At 36.1% G+C, this 26,134-nt stretch overlaps 1 protein-coding gene and 1 pseudogene across 3 annotated transcripts in view; one reads left to right on the forward strand and one right to left on the reverse strand.

The window, feature by feature from the left end:
• Nucleotides 1-26,134, forward strand: part of SBF2 (SET binding factor 2) — a 503,560-nt gene that overhangs the window by 284,235 nt on the left and 193,191 nt on the right. For all 3 annotated transcript variants that reach the window (XM_046014550.1, XM_046014552.1, XM_046014551.1), the window contains exons 14-16: nucleotides 9,021-9,225; nucleotides 21,969-22,078; nucleotides 24,079-24,228. In XM_046014550.1, the coding sequence (XP_045870506.1) occupies nucleotides 9,021-9,225; nucleotides 21,969-22,078; nucleotides 24,079-24,228 (465 nt within the window). The remainder of the gene's footprint in view (nucleotides 1-9,020; nucleotides 9,226-21,968; nucleotides 22,079-24,078; nucleotides 24,229-26,134) is intronic.
• LOC123948103 lies at nucleotides 329-3,057 on the reverse strand (annotated as a pseudogene).

The following is a 26,134-nucleotide window of genomic DNA, read 5'->3' on the forward strand; positions in this document are numbered from 1 at the left end:
TTTCTTAAATCTTTATAGGACTATTCCAAAACTGTAAAGTTTTATAGCCAGCCGTAAGTGACCAGAGCTGGGGTTCTCACACAGGTTTCTCTCTGTTACATGACTGAGTACATAGTGTATGTAAGGAAGTACGCCAAGCCACTTTGATGCAAAAATACAGTAATTTCCTTTCTTGCCATCCTAGAACTTAAGTTTTATGATAGTTTACACTACATACTCCATGCTATACTACATTACATAGCTTATACTAAGCTGACACAAAACTGAAAACTGCAATAAAATAAGTAATAATTATACATTTTTTTTTTCTCTTTAAATAGACACTTAATTATATCCACAGGTGATAAAACCCCAGAGCTCCTGTTAGGTACATAAACACACACCCTGCTAAATACTTAATGTTATCGAGCTTGTGCGATCCCAGTATGGTTTTGAGGCTAGTGACCTTAGTGTCTATCTTCCTGTTTGTTTGGGTGACAGCCCGTCTTGCTGTGCATGCAATGACACCATTTCTGTCCTCATATCCAGAAGCTTCCTTTCATTCAACGAATACAATTCTTCCACGGTGCTCTTTTCTAGATTGAAGTCTAATTTGGTATCTGTTTGGACTTTGAGTATGTCATTCATTTCTTGTTTTAACTGTTGTAGTTAAAGGTTTATTTTCTCTTTTTCTGCTCTGAGGGCTGAAAATTCACTCTTCTCCAAAATAATTTCATTTTTCACATTAACAGTCTGAGGCCTTCTTTGCTGAACAGCCATTTCCTGCTGCATCTTGGTTACCATATCCTTGTAGACAATATCCATGTTGATGTCCCTGATCTTGACCAACACGCAGACGGTGACTTCTGCTTGCTGGTTTGTGAACCCATTTTCTTCGAGTAAATGTACTAAGGCATGGGTCTCAAAGTAGAGCTTCTTGTTTCCTCCGCAAGAGGTAAAATCTCTCCTTTTGTGCTCCAGATCACTCCTGTGCTCCAGCTGCAGGCTCCCAATGGAAAGGCTTAGTTCTTTTCTGGAGGAAGCAAGGGCAACCACTTGGCTATGGCACAGGTGCAGGGTGCCTGTGGCCCAGACATCTCCCTGCAGGCCCTAGTAGCCTGCCTGCACTTGGAGGGAAGTGTTGGAGGGTCCTGGGCACTAGCACTCCCGGTGGGCAGGAGGCTGGCACGGGAAAGGCACAAGCAGCTAAAAATGATACTTTCTTAAAGGTAAAGGTAAAACATGAACCACACCTATCCTTTAAAAACAAAGCTTCTATTTATTTTTTTTTTTTAAGATTTTATTTGTTTATTTGACAGAGGTCACAAGTAGGCAGAGAGAAAGGAGCAAGCAGACCCAACTGAGCAAAGAACCTGATGCGGGGCTCGATCCCAGCACTCTGGGATCATGACCTGAGCTGAAGGCAGAGGGTTAACACACTGAGACACCCAGGCACCCCTAAAAACAATGCTTTTAAAGTGATCACCATGAGGGACTGTATTACTAGGTAGGAGACCTAAATCTCTCTTCAAATGTACTCTACATTTTTTGACCCTTATTGGGCTTTTATCCCCCAGTCTAATTCTATCCCATTTAATTTGATCAATTCCATTCTTTCAGTATGTATTTATTAGGTGTCTACTAGTGCTAAATATTTTCTAGGTACATGATTCTCCTAATATCCTCCAAAAGAGGGTACATATACATGATGAGTGAGAATTTCAGAATATCCCTGTGGATTGTCATCAGACTTTCTGAGATTCCTTCTAGTTGTAAGATTGTAAACTCCACATGGTCCCAACATTTCTGAAGCAAATACATTACAAAGTTGAAAAGCAGAGCATCATGGTAAAGTTACTTTCTTGGGACATGTGGGAAGTCTAGGGGAGGGAGGGAGGATGGTCTCAATGCAAGGAAAATTATCCAAATGGTTCTATTTTTAACTAGTAAGTTTTTTTTTTTTTTATCACATTCTAAAATTCCCTAATGGTAGGCAAGAACCAACCATGTAATTTGACTGTTTCCTTATTATTGAATTAGAATTGAGACCTAGTGATTCCACTTAGATGTTTGTAAATACTTAGTTACAGTGAAGTCTGGTATGATACCTGGTCTCTCTGCTTCACTTATCTTTGAAGTACTTAAAAATGAACCATAATTTCTCAGTTTCTTCTCACCACTCCTTTATATTGCTTTTTAATGAGTCAGAATGTGAGGAAACATGAGTAGGATGAATTGTAACTGGGTTTAGGTGCTCTTTTAACTTTCTGGAGCTTCCTTAATACCTAAGGAAAGAACTTGGTGACTTAAGTAGAGGAGGGGAATGGTAAGGGGATATGAAGGAGAAGGAAGGGAATAACTCCATTTGAGACAAATTGTGTAAGTATTGGTAAGGTTTATACCATGGAGATTATCAGTCATTCATTATACAGCTTTTCTTTCCATTCTCAGTTGATAATACTGGGTCTGAGTCTGCTCACTTTGGCTTTCAGAATCTTTGTGTCTGTGTGACAGAGAGCATGTTTATGTACTTAGTGGCTTTGTTTCTATGATTCTCATACACATTTATAAAGAACCACTAACTACACACAAAATGATATGTTAAGATAGGCCAAGATAAGAGCTTTATACAGCCTTCATTCCAAGGCATCAAGAAATCAATTGGGCGTTTGTTTTGCTATTATACATGGTACAGTTTTTTTGATTTGTTTTGCATATGCAATAGTACGTAAATATTTGCTAGACTGTGTAATTTGTCTGACAGCTTTTTAAAAGTTGAAGGAAAAATGAGAAGACTTGGCCTTTCTTATAAATTAATGTGAAATTTCTCTTTATGTCTAAGAATATTTCATTGCCCAGGATTGCGGTGAGTAGATCTTAAAATCCTAATGGGATTTAAAGCCCACATACAGGAATAGCCTTTGTAAATCATATACGGTCTATACCCTTTACATTTCTGCATAAAGTTAATTTCACTACCAGGCAAACTGAATCTACACTGATATCTGTACTCTTTGCCAACTGTGAATTAAAGGATTGCATTGTTGTTACAGGAAAGAAGTAAAATACTGTAATCATCTTTAGTCTTAATCAAACCATAAACAACTTACTTAGATTATTGTGATGAAATGAAGCCCCTAACTCAAGCATAAAAGTCACACCTTCTTCCCCTATCTTACCAGATTTATTTGTTCATTTTTAGGTCAGGTTTACTGTGATACAATTTACATAGAGTATGATTTACCTTTTTTAAATGTACTCTAGATTTTGACCAATGAAGCTATACAACCATCACCACTGCAATAAGGACATAGAACATTTTTGTCACCCTCCCCCACAGTTCCTTAATTTGTTTTAATCACTTCCTGCTGCCCCCTCAGACTCTTAGTAACTGATCTGTTTTCTGTCTCTGAAGTTTTTGCCTTTTCTGTAATGTCAGTATTTAGCTTTTGAGTTTGGTTTCTTTCACTTGGTATAATGCATTCCAGATTCTGCTGTGTTGCTGCATGTATCAGTTGTTTATTCCTTTTCGTTGTTAAGTAGTTTTCCGCTATATGGATGTATCAAGCTTGTATTTATCTGTTAACTAACTAAAGGACAATTTTGGCCATTATGAACAAAACCACTGGTTTTGCACTGGTTTTTGTGTGAACATAAATTTTCATTTCTCTTGGATAAATACTCAGAAGTAAGATGCTGGGATATATGGTAACAAAATACTAACTTTACAAGAAACTGCCGGACTGTTTTCCCAAATATCTATACCATTTTGCATTCCTACCAGGCATATATATGAGTTCCATTTGTCCTACATCTTTAACAACGTTTGATAGCCTCAGTTGTTTTTTTTGTTTTGTTTTGTTTTGTTTTAAGCTATTCTCATAGGTGTGTGGTAGTATCTTATGGTTTTAATTTGCATGTCAGCAGGTAAGTGAAAGTATAGGTCTCCTACCTAGTCACTACATGATCCCTTGGAACTTGTGAAAGGAGTACTTGTCTTAGAATATAAAGCCTCTATCTTGAATCATAAATTAGAGCAGTGATTCTCAACAGGGGCAAACCCTCCTCTCTAGAAATTTGGCAATGTCTGGAGACATTTCTGTTTGTCAGCTGGAGAGGGTGTGCTACTGGCATCTACTACGTGGAAGCCAGGGTTGCTTCTAAACATTTTACGATATACAAGACACCCACTACCCCCCACCCACCCACCTACCCAAACTAGAATTATCTAGGTCAAAATGGTAATAGTGCCAGGGTACAGAAACCCTGGTTTAGGACAACCAGCACATTCGATATTAAAGCCATACACCAAATTTATTTGCATTAAGGATGCAACTTTAATTCAGTTGGGTGATAACTGAAAGTCCTGAGGATGGAAATTGAGAATGTTTCCTTCCATCTTGTATTCACAGCTTGTATTCACAGTTAGGCAACCTTGAAAAGTCCAGTTACATTTTGTCAATGTTTAATGACTTAGTCTAGTGGTAGTATTGGTTTTAGCAGTATTTGTAAAGATTTGTATAGCTTGCTATCCCATATAGCTCTATGAGTAATTGATGCACATTAAATAATAACTAAATAACCTAAACTACTTTGGGAAATTTCATAGCTGCTAACAAAGTCACATTGATTTGTCATTGACTGCTGAGACCAACATGTATTAAGAAGTTTTTTTCCCCAGTATTGCTTACTTTGGATATCCAGAAGGATTTGGGGCTTTTGTTTTATTTTGTTTGCTTTGCTTTTATTTCAAGTGCATTCTCAGCCTTGTTTTCCATAAGCCCTAGGCATATTCTCATTTGGCTTGCCAAAAAAAGAAAAGAAAAGAAAAATCCATGTTTCCAGACCAGATGGTACGTGTGTCATTTTTTCAAGTCTGAGAAATTCACTGTACTTCCCAGTACTGTCACATATTCTCAAAGCAGGATGACAGAGCCCATTTCTTGAAAATCATTACCTAATTTTAAAATTCCCTCCAAACAATAGTGTGTTTTGCTGGCTTTTTTAGGGCAATTTATCTTGGTTGCCTTGGGCAAAATTATTACCATGTTCACCCTAAGTGTTTAGTTGCCTGAATTCTTGGTTAGTAATTTATAATTGCATTTCTCTGCAATCAAAGATGAAAATTTGGCAGCTTCTTTATTCTATTGAAAATAATGAATTTCCTTGTTTCCACAAGGATGTTCGACAACAAAATTGGGCTGTGGTTTTTAATGAGCTCAGTGATATTCAAGGGACTTGCCCATATGCAGTTGAAGTTCAAAGTAAGAGCAGATGTTTCTAAGAATATGCAGAGTTCACTGAGCCTTAAACTTCTTCTCATTTCTTGTCTTTTCAGAAGTCCTTATGTGACCAAGTTTGGTGTAAGGTAGCAAATATATTTCTTTATATTTACCACACTGCCCGTTAGAGGGCAGCAGTATACAGACACAGTGGCCAGAAAACTCAATACTTGTGTTTCAGGGGCATGAGCCCTTTTTGCATCTTCTAAACACAATTGAATATAGTTCAGTAACTTTACCCATAATCTGAATTTTTATGAGGAATATCTATCTATACAGCTATAGGATAGCTTCATCTTTGAACTTGGTTTTAAAATGATTAAAAAATGCTTTTTAGTCTTAATTGTGTTTAGATTTGGTTTATAATATTTCAAATTGCTTATGAGAAGAAAAACACTATTAATGACTAATAGCAATATCTTTTCTTTAAAAAGCGATTTCTGTTTTAAGCCTTACTTACTATAGTTATTATTGTTGTTAAAATGTAAGTAGCTGGTGTTATGATGGGATTCTCAGAGTACAATATGGTTTAAGTTTTAGAGGCATGGTGTGATACCATAGTATGTGCAGTGAAAAAATATTTTTTCAAATGAATGTACTCTAAATTTTTAGAAAATAGCTTTCATATTTATTCTGGGGGAGTGTGTGTATGTGAGTGTTCTGAAAGCCTTCCTGTAAGATCTCGTTTTGTCCTCACAAGAACCTTATGAAGTAGGTACTGTAGTATTATCTAGATTACAGATGAGGAAACTAAAACACAAGTGGTGAGTGAATTGACATAGCACCAGGTCACATGACCAGGAAGTGGCTAAGCTGGAATTTGACACAGAGGTCTGACATCAGAGACCAGGCACTAAAAATACTTCGTTGTACTACTGTCTCATTGACTTGTCTAACCATTCCCTCTGAATTATAATGCCACCCGTCTCACATTCTTCTAGAGTCCTGTTTGGGGGCTCTTTACTCCATTAGCCTTTTTAATCCTTCACCAATACCAAATGCCATTCTATATTAATTATTACAGGTTTATATAAGTTTTGATATCTGAGGAGTTTGACTTTTCCACTTAGTCTTCTTCGGAATTATCTTGACTATTTTGGTCTCTTTAGTCTTCCTTATAAAGCTTAGGATGGACTTACCACACTGCAAGATTTTAACTAGAAATAATATGTGTATCCTTATTTTTTTAGGTGACCTTAAGTCATTCTTGGAACAAGATAGAAGAATATACAGTAAGAGAGATAGATAAAATATAGTTAGAAAAGATACTAGTATCACTATGATTCATGTTCTATTTTTATGTTTCCATGTTTTAAAATTTGTTACAGTGAATATTATTTACATCATGGAAAATAAGTTTAAAGTTTTAGTTTTTATTATAAAGAAAATAAATGTAAATAGAAGTTAAAGTTTTAGTTTTTATTATAAAGAAAATAAATGTAAATAGAAGCAGAAGTAATGAAGAATATACTTTAAATGATTCTAATTCAGACCTCAAAATCCACATGAATTACCTTTCCAGCCTGAAAAAAATCACCTATGAGTTTTAGAAAATTGATATTTGTGACTTTGAGAAGGTATCTTAGACATTGTGCCTAAAGAACAGAGAAAAACAAACATACTACTTTTGAAAGGACAGTTTCAGAAACTACAGACAAGTGTGTTGATGTTAATCCAGGCATAATTTTAGAACACTTTTTTCAGCATATAGTTTAGAAAGTGGTGATCATGAAGACTTGGAGAGAAATTTATTTATTTATTTTCCCCTGCCTTTGCTAAAGATGAAAAGGGAACATACAAAGTAATGAGGGATACTTTGGCAAGAACAAGTTTTATATCTGACTTCACCCTCTCAGGATCCTTGTAAGAGAAGCATAAGTATATCCTTTAGGCAAAGTTATTTACCCAGCATCACATAATGAGTAGAACAAAACCTAGAAACCAGGCTTTTTTACATTTAAAAGAGTATTAATTCCATTGTGTTGCTGAGATATGCTACCTATATCGTCTGCCAAGACCCAACAGTTTCTTTATCAGGGTCTGGGCCAAATAACCATAAAGAATTGCAGGGACCAGCTCTAGTAGATGATGACGATGTCCATTTTAACTCTGAAGAGCATATACAATAGCATTGAGCTTAGTCTACAACATGAATAACAGGTTCAGGGGCAAAAGGGCATTTTGTGGTTGCAAAAGGTAATGGTGGTAAAGAAGCTTTCTCTGTAGAACATCATTGATAGATGGATTCCATTCTGCCTGTAGTATTTGAAATATAATCCTGCTTAACTAGGTGACTAGATAAAAATTTATGCCAGCCTTAAGGGTCTGTGAAAATACTAACTGACATATTTTATTCAATTATTGCAAGCTTAACATGTGTTCAACATTGTGTCCCACTCATTAGGAAAGAGTAGGAAGTAGTTTAGGCTACCTGCTATGTGCCAGGCAGTTTCTGGATGCAACAGGAATACAACAGAGGACAAAAATATTTTTTTTGATGGGCTGAAATGTTGGCCCTCATGGAGTTTCATTTTAATAAGAGAAAGGTAGACAATAAACAAGTTAAATAAAATTTCTTGTATGTGAAAAGGTGGTAAGTCCTAAGGAGAAAAATATAAGAAGAATAGGGAGTGTGTTAGGGAGTATAATTTTAGATAGGGTGGCCAAGAAAGGTGGCACTTGAACAAAGAAATGCAGGAAGGGATAGAGGATGCTGTTCAAATTGTTGGGGGATAGGCAGAGGAACAGTTAAGTGCAAGGTCCTTGAGGTGAGAACAAGAAGGCCTGTGTGGCTAGAGCAGAATGAAGGAAAACAGTAGCAGGACACAGTCCTATAGGAAAGCCAGATCTTGTAAATTATCTTAGGAACTTTGGATTTTACTCTCAGTGAGATGAAGAGCCATTTGAATGAACAGATTAGTTGGGTGATGGTCTGACATACTCTGTGCAGTGTTAAGATTAGAGTAAGGGAGGGAGTGAGGCCGTAAGCAGAGAGACCATTCAGGAGACTGTTCTTCTGTGGTAATATAGAGATGTTGGCTTGAACCATAGTGTTGATGAAAAGTGGTCAGATTATGGACATATTTGAAAGGCAAAGTCCAAAAGGTTTGCAGAAGAATGGATAATAGGATGTTAGAGAAAGGCACTAAAGATGACTCCAAGCTTTTCACCTAAGTAGAAAAATAAATATGGCATTTACTAAAGTGGGGAGAACTGTAGAAGGCAGATTTGGAAGAGATGAAGAGTTTTGGACATATATTTAAGATGTTATTTTAAATCCAAATGGAAATACTGTGTGTGGATAGTTGAATGTATGGGTATGGCATTTAGGAGAAAGCTCAGTGGGGGATAATAATTTATGAATCATTGGTGTTTTTATGGCTTAAATGCTGAGAATGAAAGCTGTCACCAAGGAAATAAGTATAAATAAAAAAGAGACCCAAACTCTGAGCCCTGGGATTTTCACATAATTACGAGATTAGGAAGATGAAAAGTAGACAAAGATGTAGCAAGAAGACCTAGAAACCTAGTGAAGAGAGCTTCGTGGAAAAGGAGTAAGAGTGATCAGCTGTATCAGATGCTGCTGATAGATCACATAAGAAGTAAGATTCTGGTACTCTCCTTTATAGCATTTATCTGAGTTCTGTGTAATCATTCATCTGTCTAATTTCAATCTGTGGCCCTCTGAGCTCCCACTCTGCCTGGCAATCTGCCATTGTTATTTTAACTTTTAACTAATTTTACCGTTTGATGTTGCAGGAGAATCCCAACCCTCATATGGCATTCCAGAAAGTTCCACGCCCGACAGAAGGATCCCACTTGCGAGTTCATATTCTTCCTTTCCCAAAGATTAATGAAACCCGGGTACAGGAATTAATACAAGAAAATCTTGCTAAGAACCAGAACGTACCTCCTGCTTCACGAGTGGAAAAGAAATGTGTTGTGCCAGCAGGTCCACCTGTTGGTATGTATTTGTTCTTTTGTTTTAAAGTAAACATTTTATCAAGATATAAGACACAGGGGTGCCTGGGTGGTTCAGTGGGTTAAGCCTCAGCCTTCTGCTCAGGTCATGATTCCAGGGTCCTGGGATCGAGCCCGCATTTTCTCCCTGCTCAGCAGGGAGCGTGCTTCCTCCCCTCTCTCTGCCTGCCTCTCTGCCTGCTTGTGATCTTTCTCTCTCTCTGTCAAATAAATAAAATCTTTAAAAAAAAAAAGATATAAGACACAAAAATGAAAGTGTACCAATTAACAAACTTGCATAACCAGAATTGGAGCACTGTCAGCACTCAAAACACTGTTCCATTCACTGTCTCTCCCTAATGGTAGCCATTAACCTATCTGCTACCACTACAGAATCTTTTCTTTTTAAAAAAACAGCTATATTGAGATACGAGTCACACACAATAAAGATCACTCTTTAAAGTGCACAGTTCAGTGGTTTTTAACATATTCCAGAGTTGTGCACCCATTTTCACTATCTAATTTCAGGATGTTTTCTTTATGCCAAATAGAAATACCCAGTAGAAGGACTCCCCATTTCCCCCCAAAACCACTCCTTCCCTGGCATTAGACAATAATCTACTTTCTATCCTCATAGATTTGCCTGTCCTCTAACATTTTATATACATAGAGTTATACTTTATAACTTTGTTTACTTTGTAACTTGCTTCTTTCATTTAGCATATTTTCTTTCTTTTCTTTTTTCTGATTATTTATTATTTATTTTTCTTTAAATTCAATTAACATATAAAAGTGTTATTAGTTTCAGAGGTAGAGGTCAGTGATTCACCAGTCTTAAACCCATTGCTCAGTACATCACCTGCCTTCCTTAATGTCTATCACCCGGTTACCCCATCGTTCCACCCACCTCCCCTATAGCAACCCTCAGTTTGTTTATGATTAAGAGTCTCCTATGGTTTATCTCCCTCTCTGATTTTGTCTTATTTTATTTTTTCCTCTCTTCCCTTATGATCCTCTGTATTGTTTCTTAAGTTCCACATATGAGGGCACCTGGGTGGCTCAGTTGGTTAAGCAACTGCCTTCAGCGCAGGTCATGATCCTGGAGTTCCAGGATTGAGTCCTGTATCAGGCTCTCAGCTCTGTGGACAGTCTGCTTCTCCCTCTGACGTTCTCCCCTCTCGTGCTTGCTCTCAATTTCTCTCTCTCTCAAATAAATAAATAAAATCTTAAAAAAAAATCCACATATGAGCGAAATCATATAATAATTGTCTTGGTCCTACTGACTTATTTCCCTTGGCATAATACCCTGTAGTTCCATCTACATCAATGTAAATGGCAAGATTTCATTTTTTTGATGGCTAAGTAGTATTCCATTGTGTATATATACCACATATTCTTTTCCCATTCATTTGTCAATGGATATCTGAACTCTTTCCATTTATTTGTTTGGCTATTGTGGACCTTGCTGCTATAAACATTCGGGTGCGTGTGCCTCTTCGGATCACTACATTTTGTATCTTTGGGGTAAAAACCCAGTAGTACAATTGCTAGGTCATAGGGTAACTCTATTTTCGACCTTTTAAGGGACCTCCCTACTGTTTTCCAGAGTGGCTGCACCAGCTTGCATTCCCACCAACAGTGTAAGATGGTTCCCTTTTGTCCACATCCTCGTTAACATCTGTCACTTTTAACCATTCTGACTGGTGTGAGGTGGTATCTCATTGTTGTTTTGATTTGTATTTCCTTGATGCCGACTGATGCTGAGCATTTTTTTCATGTGTCTTGGGTATTTAGATGTCTTCTTTGAAGAAATGTTTGTTCATGTCTTCTGTCCATTTCTTGATTGGATTATTTATTCTTTGGGTGTTGAGTTTGAGAAGTTCTTAATAGATTTTGATACTAGCCCTTTATCTGATAAAACAACATTTGCAAATATCTTCTACCATTCTGTCAGTTGTCTTTTGATTTTGTTGACTGTTTTCCTTTGCTGTGCAAAAGCTTTTTATCTTGATGGGGTCCCAGTAGTTCATTTTTGCCTTTGGGGACATTTCTAGCAAGAAGTTGCTGCAGATGAGGTCCAAGAGGTTGCTGCTTGTATTCTCCTCTAGGATTTTGATGGTTTCCTGTCTCACATTGAGGTCTTTCATCCATTTTGAGTCCATTTTTGTGTATGGTGTAAGGAAACTGTCCAGTTTCATTCTTTTGTATGTGGCTGTCCTTTTCCCTACACCGTTTGTTGAAAGGACTGTCTTTTTTCCATTGGATATTCTTTCTCACTTTGTCAAAGATTGCTTGACCATAAAGTTGACAGTCCACTTCTGGGTTCTCTTTTCCGTTCCCTTGACCTGTGTGTCTGGTTTTGTGCCAGTACCATACTGTCTTGATGATTACAGCTTTGTAATAACAGAGTGTGAAGTCTGGACTTGTGATGCCTCCAGCTTTGGTTTTATTTCTCGGGTCTTCTCTGGTTCCATACAAATTTTAGGATTATTTGTTCCAGTTCTGTAAAAAGAAAATTGTTTGTATTTTGATAAGGATTGCATTGAATGTACAGACAGCTCTTGGTAGCATAGACATTTTCACAATATTTGTTCTTCCATTCCATCAGCATGGAGCATTTTTCCATTTCTTTGTGTTCTTTCTCAATTTCTTTCCTGAGTGTTCTATAGTTTTCTGAGTACAGATCCTTTACCTCTTTGGTTAGGTTTATTCCTAGGTATCTTATGGTTTTGGGTGCAATTGTAAACGGGATCAACTCCTTCATTTCTCTTTCTTCTGTCTTATTGTTAGTGTATAGAAATGCAGCTGACTTCTGGGCATTGATTTTATATCCTGCAACTTTGCTGAATTCCTTTGTGAGTTCTGGCAGTTTTGGGGTGGAATCTTTTGGGTTTTCCACATAGAGTATCATGTCGTCTGCGGAGAGTGAGAGTTTAACTTCATTTTAGCCTTTCGGATTCCTTTTATTTCTTTTTGTTGAAAAGAAATCTTTGGGTGCCTGGGTGACTCAGTCGTTGAGTGTCTGCCTTTGGCTCAGGTCATGGTCCCAAAGTCCTGGGATCAAGCCCTGTATTGGACTCCCTGCTCAGTGGGAGGCCTGCTTTTCACTCTTCCACTCCCCCTGCTTGTGTTCCCTCTCTCGCTGTCTCTGTCAAATAAATAAATAAAATCTTAAAAATATATATTTGAAGCTAGGACTTCTAGCAGTGGTAACAGTGGACATCTCTGACATGCTCCTAATTTTAGGGGAAAAGCTCTCAGTTTTTTCCCATTGTGAAGATATTCACTGTGTGTTTTTTATGGATGGCTTTTATGATATTGAGGTATGTTCCGTCTATCCCTATACTTTGAAGAATTGTAATCAAGAAAGGATGCTGTACTTTGTCAAGTGCTTTTTTTACATCTGTTGAGAGTATCATATGGTTCCTGTCCTTTTATTAATGTAGTGTATTACATTGATTTGCAGATGTTGAACCACCCTTGCAAACCAGGAATAAATCCCATTTTATTGTGGTGAATAATCCTTTTAATGTACTGATGGATCCTATTGGCTAGTATCTTGGTGAGAATTTCTGCATCCATGTTCATCATGGATATAGGTCTGTAATTCTCCTTTTTGGTGGAGTCTTTCTCTGGGTCTGGGATCAAGGTAATGCTGGCCTCATATAGTGAGGAAGTTTTCCTTCCATTTTTATTTTTCAAAATAGCTTCAGAAGAATATGTATTAATTCTTATTTAAATGTTTGGTAGAATTCTCCTGGGAAACCATCTGGCCCTGGGCTCTTGTTTGTTGGGAGATTTTTGACTGTTCTTTCAAATTCCTTGCTGGTTATGGGTTTGTTCAGGTTTTCTATTTCTCCTTGTTTCAGTTTTGGTAGTTTATATGTTTCTAGGAATGCATCCATTTCTTCCAGACTGCCTAATTTGTTGGCATATAGTTGCTTGTAATATGTTCTTATAATTGTTTGTATATTTTCAGTATTGGTTGTGATCTCTTCTCTTTCATTCATGATTTTATTTATTTGGGTCCCTTCTCTATTCTTTTTCATAAGTCTGGCCAGGGATTTATCAATGTTACTAATTCAAGGAACCAATTCCTAGTTTTGTTTATCTGTTCTCTTATTCTTTTGGTTTCTATTTCATTGATTTCTGTTCTGATCTTTATTATTTCTGTTTTCCTGCTGGGTGTAGGCTTTATTTGCTCTTCTTCAGCTCCTTTAGGTGTAAGATTAGGTTGTATATTTGAGACCTTCCTTGTTTTTTCAGAAAGGCTTGTATTGCTATATAGTTGCCTCTTAGGACTGCCTTTGCTACATCCCAAAGATTTTGAATGGTTGTGTTTTCATTTTCATTTGTTTCCATGAATTTTTATATTCCTCTTTAATTTCCTGGTTGACCCATTTGTTCTTTAGTAGGATGGCTTTTAGTCTCCATGTATTTGACTTCTTTGCAAATTTCCTCTTTTGATTCAATTCCAGTTTCAAAGCATTGTGGTCCAAAAATACACAGGGAATAATCCCAGTCTCTTGGTGACATTTGAGATCTGATTTGTGACCCAGTATATGATCTATTCTGAAGAATCTTCCATGTGCACTTGCAAAGAATGTGTATTTTGTTGCTTTAGGATGGAATGCTCTGAATATATCTGTGAAATCCATCTAGTCCAATGTGTCATTCAAAGCCTTTGTTTCCCTGTTGATCTTCTACTTAGATGATCTGTTGATTGCAGTGAGTGGGGTGTTAAACTCCCCTACTCTTACTGTATTATTATCAGTGTACTTCTTTGATTTTGTTATTCAGTTAATAACAAAGATTATATAACTGGCTGTTCCCACATTAGGGGCATAAATACTTAGAATTTTTAGATCTTGTTGGATAGACACTTTAATTATAATATAGTGTCCTTCCTCACCTCTTATTACAGTCTTTCGTTTAAAATCTAATATTGCCACCCCAGCTTTCTTTTGATGTCCATTAGCATGAAAAATTATTTTCCACCTCTGTACTTTTGACCTGAAGGTGTTTTTGGACCTAAAATGAGTCTCTTGGCAGACAGCATATCAATGTGTCTTGCTTTTTTATCTAATCTGATACCATGTGTCTTTTGATTAGGGCCTTCAGCCCATTTACATTCAGGGTAACTATTGAAAGATAATGAATTTAGTGCCATTATATTACCTGTAAAGTCACTGTTTCTGTATATTGTCTGTATTCCTTTCTGGTCTGTGTCATTTTTGGGCTCTCTCTTCACTTAAAGGATCCCTTTTAATATTTCTTGCAGGGTTGGTTTAGTAATCACAAATTCTTTTAGTTTCTGTTTGTTCTGGAAGCTTTTTATCTCTACTATTCTGAATGACATCCTAGCTGGATAAAGTATTCTTGGCTACATATTTTTCTCATTTAGCACTCTGAATATATCATGCCAGTTATTTCTGACCTACCAGGTCTGCTGCCAGTCTAATGTTTCTACTCCTGTAGATTATGGACCTCTGGTCCTGAGTGGCTTTAGGATTTTATCTTTGTCTCTGAGATTTACAAGTTCCACTATTATATGTGAGGGTGTTGTCCTATTTTTATTGATTTTGAGGAGGGTTCTTGTACCTCTTGGACTTGAATGCCTGTTCCTTCCCCAAATTAGGGAAGTTCTCTGCTATAATTTGCTTCAATATACCTTCTGCCTGCCCCCACCCCTTTCTCTTCCCTCTTCTTCTGGGATCCCAGTTATTCTAATGTTGTTTTACTTCAGGGTATCACTTATCTTTTTGAATCCTCCCTTTATGATCCAGTAGTTGGTTATCCCTCTTTTTCTCAGCTTTTATTATTCTCCATCACTTTGTCTTCTATATCCCTAATTCTCTCCTCTGCCTCATTTTTCCTACAGTTAGAGCCTCCATTTTTTATTGTACCTCATTAATAGCTTTTTCTATTTTGACTTGATTAGGTTTTAGTTCTTTTATTTCTCCAGAAAGGAATTCTCTTGTGTCTTCTATGCTATTTCAAGCCCAGCTGTATCTTTATAATTGTTATTCTGAACTCTAGTTCTAACATCTTATTCATATCCATACTGATTAGGTCCCTGGCAATCTGTATATACTGTACTCTGGTTCTTTTTTGAGGTGAGTTTTTCTGTCTTGTCATTCTGTCCAGAGATGAATAGACGGATGAGAGAATAAAATACTAAAATGGCAACAATATACATTAAACAAATCAGAAGAGACCTGAAATTGGAAAATAAGTAAACTGGAATAATTAAACTGGAAAAAACAATTAAAAAAAATAAAAGAAATATAATCAGACAGGTGAACAGAACAGAGCAATACCCTGGATCCTGTGTGTATTTTGGTCTGTTTGTTAGAAAACTAGATCCCAGAATTATAAAGAAAGAAAAACTTATATATGTATAAAAATAAAATTAAATACAATGAAACGATAGAGTATAACTGTAAAAATGAAAATTAAAAGACAAAAAAACAAAAAGAAGGAATATGAACAGGTGAATAGAACAGAGCAATACATGATATCCTGAGTGTATTTTGGTTGGTTTGTTAGAAGAAACTACATCTCAAAATTATAAAGAAAGAAAAACAGATATATGCAGAAATAAAATTAAATACATTGAAAAGATAAAATGTAAATGTAAAGACAAAAATTAAAATAAGACTTTCACAGAAAAAGAGAGAATATCATCAGACAGGTGATCAGACAGATTCTGGGTGTATTTTGGTCTGTGAGTAGAAACTGTATCCCAAAATTGTAAAGAAAGGAAAAAATGTGTGTGTGTGTGTGTGTGTGTGTGTGTGTGTGTGTATACACACACACACGTATATATTGAATTACTATATATGATACATTTGCATATATACATATGTATGATGTATAATATATATAACATATATGAAATTAAATACAATGGAAGGATAGAATGTGATTATAAAAATGAAAATTTTAAAAAAATTTTTAAGAAGTTGATAAAACAAGAAATTGGTTGAAAAAGGAAAGAATAAAAATTAAAATTGAAAGACTAAAGAATCATGGGGGAAAAAAAAACCCATGAATTCTTATACTGTTTTCCCCTAGTGCTAGAGTTTTGCAGTTCTCTGTGATTGGTAAATTTAGTCTTAGCTGTATGTTCATGTGGATCTTCTTGGGGAGAGCCATGTTGTATTGATTCTCAAGTGTCTTTGTCCCCAGTGGAATTGCACTGCTCTTGCCAGGTGGCCAGGCTAAGTAAGGGGCTCTTGTTGCTCTGTGTGGCTTTTGTTCCACGAAGGCTTCCTGTGCCACTTTAGAGGATGAGAATGAAAATGGCGACCTCCTAATCAGCAATCCTGGAGCCAAAAGCTTGGCGGCCCCACTCCTCAGTGCCCTCGGTGAAAAGCGGTCAGTTACTCCTGTCTCCCCGTTCTACCTCTGTACTCCGTGCTTACCCAGCCTGTAACCATGTGTTTCTAGCTCAGGCATGTGACCCCATTTTGCACCTCAAAACCCTGTAGACTCCTGCAGTGTGCACCCATGCCACTCCTCTCGGGAAGATATGGGGTCTTGGTGCCATTCTGCCATTCTCTGGGCCCCTTCTCAGAGAGCTGTTACCCAGCCACGCCATGGTTCATGATATATGGCAACTCCAACCTGAGAGCCCACTCCTGGGCTCTCTGATTGCTGCCAGTTTACCTGCTCCAATGCCTGGGAACTCCAATGCATTCAGGCACTCCCAGTCTGCCTGTGATCCTGGGGATCCTGAGACCACACTGTCCCAGCAAGGATTATATCCCACTTCTGGTTCTGATGCTGTATCACTTTTTGGTGCCGATTTATAGAGGCTTCTTCCCCCTACAGTTTATCTTCTGATGTATCCCCTCAGATTCACTTCTTTGCTCCTCCTACCTTGCAGAAAGTGGTTGCTTATCTGTTTGTAGAGTTGCAACTATTCTTTTCTTAGATCTATGGTTGAGTGTTCATAGGGTTCAGAATGATATGACAGCTATCTAGCTGAATTCCTGGGACTAGAGGAAACTAAGGACTCCTACTCCTCTGCCATCTTGAACTATATCTAGCATAACATTTTCAGGGTTCATCTGTGTGGCATGAATTAATCCTCCATTGCTTTTTATGGCTGAATAATATCCTATTGTATGGATATGGATGTGTGTGTGTGTGTGTGTGTGTGTGTGTGTGTGTATTTACGTTTTGTTACCCATTCACCAGTTGGTGGATCATTGGGTTGTTTCTCCTTTTTGGCTACTATTAAGAATGCTGCTGTGAGCATTCATGTGTAAGTTTTTGTATGGATACATGTTTTTAATTTTCTCAGGTATATACCTAGGTGGAAATTGCTGGGTCATATGGTAAGTCTATGTTTAATGTTTTAAGGAACTGCCAGACAGTTTTCCAAAATATGTGCACCAGTTTACATTCCCACCAGCAATGTTTGGGCATTTTGATTTCTCCATATGCATCTAATGTTCTAGAGCAACTTTTCATGTACTTATTTATCATTTTTATATCTCCTTGGAGGAATGTGTGTTTAGATCCTTTGTTCATTTTTAGTTGGGCTACTTGTCTTTTTATTATTGACTCATAAGAGTTCTGTATATATTTTGTATACAAGTCCCTTATCAGAGAATATAATTTGCAGTTATTTTTTCCCATTTTATGGGTTTTCTTTACTGATCTTTATCTTTTCTTCCTTCTTCAGCTATTGAGGGAGATGTGTTTAAGTCTCCTGTGATAATAGTAGAATTGCCTATTTCTCATTTTCATTCTATCCATATTTTTCTTCATATATTTTGAGGATGATATATTGGATGCAAATATATTTGTAAATATTATAGCATCCCTGTGATTGATCTTTTTGTCGTTATGAAATATTCCTCTTTGTCTCTAATAATGCTTCTTGCCTTAAAGTATACTTTGATATTTATATAGCTATACCAGATTTCCTTTGCTTAGTGTTTGTATGGTTTATGTTTTTTATCCTTTTATTTTCAAACTTTCTAGGGCCTTATATTTTATGAATGCTTCTTATAAACAGCATATAGTCTTTTTTTAACCAGTCTGTCTTACTATACTTCTTATATTATTTAATAGCATTATGAATATTTACATAAATGTAATTACTGGTATATTAATGGCTTTAATGTTATTTACTGGGTGGTTTTTTTTTCTATTTAATCTTCCTATTTTATGTTTTCCCCTGCTTTCTTGCTTTCTATTGGATTAATAAACTTTTTTCTTATTCCATAATTTATCTCTGTTAACTTGTTGTTTATACATTTGTTTATTGTTCTTTTAGTGGTTTACCTAGGGGCCATTCACACACATCTACTTTTGCCAGTTCGTTCGCCAGAAACTTCGCAGGTCAGCCTAGCCATCTGTTAGAATCAAGCCTGGATTCTCAGCCTTCTGTCTGTACCCAAAATTAGCAAATCTCCTAGGGAAAAAGTAGATGTGTGTGTATTAACTTACCTCTCTAGCTTCTTTTTCCTTCTCTGGAATTTTAGGTCCTCCAGTCCTTGTTCTTCTGTAGCAATCTAATATATTTAAGTAGATCCTTTTGCATTTTATCTGACTTCTGTAATTATTTTTGGTAGGAATTTTAGTTTGCTACAAACTGCCCCATCATACCTACAAGTGAGTGTAATTTTATTATCAATGGATAATAGTATAGTTATTGTGTATTTACATAGTAATGTTAACTTGCCATTATTTTTCTAAGAATTAATAGCTTTTACTTAGGTGTTGATTGGACTATAACGTAGAAAAAAGGATGGATAAGGTAGACATGTTAGGGTAAATAGCTATCTTTTGAAGGAGTTAGGTAATTTTAGGACTCATAAGCTAGTTGAGTACTTTCTTTAAATACCCACATGAACAGATGAAAAGTTTGTTTAAAATTCAATTTGCTTGAATTATCACCTTAATTCTTAATATTATCTTTATATAATCTCTTTACTTTCCTCATTTTCAATCCACATCGAATTATTTCTTTATTTTTTTTCTGAATTCTTTCTTTAGATACATGTAGAGTATCTCACTGTAATCAGTGAGAGAAGTACACATGACAAAGTATTTAGCCCTGCATGTAAAACTTGAATGAATGAATGAATACAGGAACCTCTGTCCAACTTTCTAGTTCATTTGGGTAGATCAGAATCAGGATTTTCTTTGTACTAAAATTAAAAGGTATAAATGTTCCATTTTACATTTTACTCATTTAATATGAGTGTAAAATTGCTCTGTCACCTTATGAGGCATTCATATTTTGAGAGGTTACTTAATTTCCACCCATTCCTCAGAGGAGCCAGAGTAATGATGATTGGGTGGAACTAGCACTGGAAGGCTAAAACCTTAGAAAGGAAGCCCTGGGAAGTCAGAGTTGTCATCAGATGTTAGAAAGTGAGTATTAGAATGCCGCAGCTGGGGATTTGGCCAGTCTGAAATATCAGTAACTCCAAGTGAAGAACTTTCTTCTGGGAGTGAACTAAGTCATACTCTCAAATAACTCTCAAAAAAGTAAACAGATTTATTACCAGAGAAGGTGGTTGTTGTTTTGTTTTTTTTTAACAGCTTGCCCTGAAGAAAATTTAAAATGCTGCTGAAGAGATTTTAGAAATAAAAGTTTATAAACACAGGTTAGGGCACCTGGGTGGCTCAGTCATTAGGCATCTGCCTTCGACTCAGGTCATGATCCCAGGGTCCGGGGATCGAGCCCCACATTGGGCTCTGTGGGAATCCTGCTTCTCCCTCTCACATTCCCCCTGCTTGTGTTCTCTCACTCTCAATCTCTCTATCAAATGAATAAAATCTTTTAAAAAGAAGTTTATAAACAGAGGTTAAAGATGTTCCTCGATAAAGTATGTGATATTATTTGGAGACTCTTAAGAAATTTCCTATTCTAAATATAGATCGATTTCTATTTCAGTCTGTTCCACTTACCCACCTGTGTGAGAAGCCCCAGAGCACACAATTAAAAATGAGCATTTCATATAGAAGAGTCATGTGAAATAATCTATTAACTATCATAGTCATGCAGAATATCTGTGTTGCATAATTTAAAATGATTAGAAGAAAACTGGTAAAATTGGCGTTCTGTTGTCTAGTTAATTATATGGTGCCAATTGATTTCCTGATTCTGATAAAGCACTGTAGTTAGGTAAGATGTCACCATTGGGGGAAACTAAATTGATGAGTACATGAATCTGTACTATTTTGTAACTTTTTGTGAGCTTAAAATTGTTCAAAATTAGATAGTTTTAAAAATGATTTGAAGGATATAAGATTTTGTATTGATGAAATGAAAAGGATGTTAATAAGTAAGAAATGATACTCTTTCTTCTTAGATATGAGGGGGAATGAAGGGATTATGCCTTTAGATTCCAAGAGCAGCCATAAAATTATAAGGGGTCTTAAAAAGCAGAATCAGACCTATAAATATAGAGAACAAACTGATGGTTGCCAGGAGAGGGAGAGGTTTGGGCAAAATGGTCATGGGGAGTGGGAGATACAGGCTTCTAGTTATGGAATGAATAAATTACAGAAATAAAAGACACAGACAGCATGGGGGTGCCTGGGCGGCTCAGTTGGGTAAGCATCTGCCTTTGGCTCAGATCATGAGTCCAGTGTCCTGCAGTCAAGCCCCATGTCAGGCTCCCGAGCAGCCTCCCATACCCTTCTTCCTGTTTGTGCTCTCTCTCTCTCTCTCTCTTGCTCTCTCTCATTCTTTTGAATAAATAAATAAAATCTTAAGGAAAAGACAGCATAAGGAATATAGTCAATGATATTGTAATTACTATGTAACGGGACAGATGGTAGCTACCCTTGTGGTGAACAAAGCATAATGTATAACTTGTCAAATCACCAAGTTGTGCACCTGAAACTAATGTAGTATTGTACGTCAACTACACTCAAATAAAAAGAAAAAATATATATAAAGGGTCTTTCTTTTTGGCTTAACAATTATTGATACTACATGTTGTGTACCAATGATACAATAAAGGTTTTGGTGAAATTATACTTTTATTAAACTAATACTACTTATATTTATATCCTTCTAATATTCTTTTAGTAAGGTGAATTTATTTTAAGTAATTTTAGCCTGTGTATTAGACTAGAATTATTCGATCTTATGGTGAATGTGACTGGTACATAGTTCATAGGACTAAAAAAACATTCCCAAGTTTATATAGTAATTCTTGAGCCATAATCATTTCTCTTTTTGTATAGCGCTTTCTCAAACACTACTGAGTACCTGTACTCTAATTTGTAGAATCTGATTTTTTGTGATATGTGGTTTTTCTTTGGTAATGTTTTAGAAATATCAGTTTCTTTTTTTTGTTAGTAGTCTTCTCACATATAAGTATTAGCTACTTTTGTCATGATACTGTACCCCAAACATTTATCAGTTTGTTCACAATTGAAGTTAAAAGTGGATGTTTAGTATTTCTTAATACAGTTTTACTGTGCGATATGAATTAATTTGCTGAAGAGTTCAGTTTATCACTGGAATCTATCCGTGCAGTTATCCTCAATGAGCCATTGGCTAGCCTGGTATTTCAAAACATAAATCTGTAATCAAAAGTAATGAAATGGAATATCTTCAGTGCCTTGTAACCAGGGAAAAGAATAAATTCTAAATGTTGGTCATGCAGATTGTTACAACTATATACTGTAAACTTTAATATTCCCTTTGCTTTTGTAATTGCCAAAGAAGTTTAACTTATTTGTGTTGTCTTTATATTCCTCTGCTAGTTTCGATAATGGATAAGGTGACAACAGTTTTCAACAGTGCACAGAGATTGGAAGTTGTTAGAAACTGCATCTCATTCATATTTGAAAATAAAACATTGGAGACTGAAAAGGTAATAAAATGCCTTCTTTCCAAGTAAGCATTCATCATTTCCCTTTCAGATTTACATGTTTAGCTTGCCAAATAACTTCTCCTCTAATTCCATCTCTTTTCCTTATCAAGTGTCTTTTCATTATTTTGATCATTTTAAATGAATTGTGTCTAAGATTTAAAATCTTGCCATGCCTAGTTATATGGCTACCAGAGAAATATTGTTAGTGATTTTTTTCCTTAAACTTTTAAACATTGTTCTTTAAATCCTATTTAGGCATATTTCTTAGAAATTTAACATTTTAAATATAATTTTATTTATTGCTAAGAATCTAGTCAGAATAAGAAATGAATTATAAAAACTGATATTCAACTTAAATATGCCTCATTAAAGCACATTTTCTTCCTTCTTTAAGAAACTGTGTTAAACAATAACAATCAGGGAAATAGAAATCAAAACCATAGTGATATACCGCCGCACACCAGTCAGAATGGCTAAAATTAACAAATCAGGAAAAAACTAGAGGATATTATGCTAAGTGAAATAAGTCAACCAGAGAAAGACAATTATCATATGATCTCTCTGATAGGAGGAATTTGAGAGGCAGGGTCGGGGATCGTGCAGAGTCCAGAGGGAAAAAATGAAATAAGATGGGACTGGGGAGGGAGACAAACCATAAGAGACTCTTAATCTCGGGAAACAAACTGAGGGTTGCTACGAAATATGGGGGGCGGGATAGGGTGGCTGGGTTATGGACATTGGGGAGAGTAGGTGCTGTGATGAGTGCTGTGAATTGTGTAAGACTGATGATTCACAGACCTGTACCCCTGAAGCAAATAATACATTATATGTTAATAAAAATTTTTTTTTAATATTTTATTTATTTGACAGAGAGAAATCACAACTAGGCAGAGAGGCAGGCAGAGAGAGAGGAGGAAGCAAGCTCCCTGCGGAGCAGAGAGCCCGATGTGGGGCTCGATCCCAGGACCCTGAGATCATGACCTGAGCTGAAGGCAGAGGCTTTAACCCACTGAGCCACCCGGCGCCCCATAAAATTTTTTTAAAAAGAAAAAAATGTTTTAAACATAATGTGATCTTAGTGACTCATTATAGCTCTGAACAAGAAGCTAAAGCATGAAAAGAGTAACGTTTTTACCCTTATAGTAAATGACCCAAGCCTTTTTAGGTTTTGACTTTTTTTTTTGTTTCCATTTTCTCTTATGCTTGAAGTGTTGTAATAGGCTTCCTTCTGCTTTTCTTGCTTTCAGGTTTTACATCTTGTTTCTTATACCTGCCTATAACAATATTATGCCCTCCTGCTCTCAGACTTCTTCCCTTCGTTCTTACTTGCTCCTTTATTCTGTATTTTTTTTTAGGTTTTCAAAGTTAAATAAGCCTATTATTATTTTAAATAAAGTACATTAACTAAGCTGTAAATGGTGAACTGGGAGAGAAATTCTTCTGGGTGATAAAGTGAAAGAATTTTAGTGCATAAATCTAGATATTTCTATTTGTTGATCTGAGTCCTTTTCCCTTCTTCACTATGATATTGAAATGAGGAGAGGAGATGTAGAATTTTCTAATCATAAATTAAAACTGACTAGTGATTAAATAACTTACCAGTTTAAAAGTATGAAGTCATCTGTATTTCATGTCATTTTAATTTTTCCTTCTATTTTTGCCACAGAGATGTGGCCAGTTATTGAAAGAAAGCATCTAAATGTCATGAGTGTTTTGGTAACCGAAGTTTTGTTGAGCTTTTTTATTAAGTGAAGTTAATGTTTTTTAACTTATTACATAAATCAGTTCTACTTGTTTTTCATACTGACTTACAAATAAAAATAACTATACACCCATCTATTATTTTATAATTGTTCTTAATAGCAAATAACTCTTTTCTAGAAGTTTAATTCTAATATCTTTGTTATATGGTTTATCGGGTGCACTTGAATTTTTAGTGTGATTAAATGTTGTTTCTTTCCATTGATACTTTTTGTTCACTTCTGCTTCTCTTGCCCTAGACCCTTCCAGCTGCACTGAGAGCCCTTAAAGGAAAGGCAGCAAGACAGTGTCTCACCGATGAGCTGGGTTTACATGTCCAGCAAAACCGGGCTATATTAGACCATCAACAGTTTGACTATATAATAAGGATGATGAACTGTACTCTACAGGTAATTTTCAGTTCTTTCAGATTATTCCTAATATTTGAGAATACTTTTTATTTTTCCAGGAGATTCTGTAGTTACTGATATGTCATGTCCTTGAGTCTTCCACAGTGAATAGGATGAAGAACCGATATCCATATCATTTCTGTCAGAAATATATATTTATTAGTTGACATAAGTATTGAGGTTTTCATACTACCATTGTTTTCTCTTGAAAAATACTAGGGTAGGGAAGTCAGTTAAGCACCTGCTTTGGCTCAGGTCATGATCTCAGGGTCCTGGGCTTGAGCCCTGAGTCCTCTGCTTAGCAGGGAGTCTGCTTTTCCCTCTCACTCTCCCTTTGTGCTCTCTCCCTCTCAAATAAAAGAAGTAAAATCTTTAAAAAAAAAAAAAACTAGGTTATTTTGTTCTCTAAGCAAACTTTCTGAAAATGAAAAATGAAAGGTCATCTTCAAAACATTCAGTTTTATATTACTTAATGTTAAAGTAATTATTTAATAATTACTTAATTATTAATTATTAATACTTAATTATTAATTACTTAATTATTCATTTCAGTCAGTTTTTATTTGTGCTATTAAAATAGAGGATAATGAGTGATGGATTATTCAAGTTATAAATGAATTACTTGATTAAGTATTTGGTAAGCACCGTGCGTAAAAGATCAAAAAATACTTCTACTTGGCATATATAAACACATAGACACACACACACACACACACACACACACACACACACACACATATAACCTTACAGAAATAAACTTCCAACAAAATAGTGAAGGCAGGGGCGCCTGGGTGGCTCAGTGGATTAAGCCGCTGCCTTCGGCTCAGGTCATGATCTCAGGGTCCTGGGATCGAGCCCCGCATCGGGCTCTCTGCTCCACAGGGAGCCTGCTTCCTCCTCTCTCTCTGCCTGCCTCTCTGCCTGCTTGTGATCTCTCTCTCTGTCAATTAAATAAATAAAATCTTAAAAAAAAAAAAAAAGAAAGAAAAACACACAAAAAAAAAATAGTGAAGGCAGTTTAGGAGAAGCAAATAATCTGATTTCCCTATCCTGTCTCACATGTTAGTTATTTTATGACATTGGCATCATGTTCTTTACACGTGATACAAATACTATTTCTCAAACTTTTTGCACAAGGAGAAGAATGTAATTAAATATTAAGAATTCAAAGCCTAGGGGCGCCTGGGTGGCTCAGTGAGTTAAGGCCTCTGCCTTCGGCTCAGGTCATGATCACAGGGTCCTGGGATCGAGCCCCCCATCGGGCTCTCTGCCTGTCTCTCTGCCTACTTGTGATCACTGTCTGTCAAATAAATTAAAAAAAAAAAAAAAAAAGAATTCAAAGCCTATCTGTGGGACTCTAGAGAAAGTAAGCAAAATACATGTTAAATTCTGTTAGATTAGAAAATGAGAATTAGGGGCACCTGGATGGCTCAGTGGGTTAAAGCCTCTGCCTTCGGCTCACGTCATGATCCCAGAGTCCTGGGATCGAGCCCCCCATCGGGCTCTCTGCTCAGTGGGAAGCCTGCTTCTCTTCCTCTCTCTCTGCCTGCCTCTCTGCCTACTTGTGATCTCTGTCTGTCAAGTAAATAAATAAAATCTTAAAAAAAAAAAAAGAAAATGAGAATTACTAGGTATAAATAATAATAAAATTTATGGGTGAAAGAAGACCTAATTAAATGGAAAGATATACCATGTCCATGGGTTGGAAAACTCAGTATTTTGAAGATATCAGTTCTCCTCAAAATAATCAATAGAGGCAATGCAATTTCTATCAGAATCCCAGCTAGAAGAGCAAAAGCCTAAGAATTACCAACGCCCTCCTAAAACAACAACAACAAAGTTGGGAATTGGTCCTTTTAGATAAAAAAATTAGCTTAAAAGAAGACAAATAAAAAAATAAGATACA

This window comes from Meles meles, chromosome 8, assembly GCF_922984935.1.
Source record: "Meles meles chromosome 8, mMelMel3.1 paternal haplotype, whole genome shotgun sequence".
NCBI lineage: Eukaryota > Metazoa > Chordata > Mammalia > Carnivora > Mustelidae > Meles > Meles meles.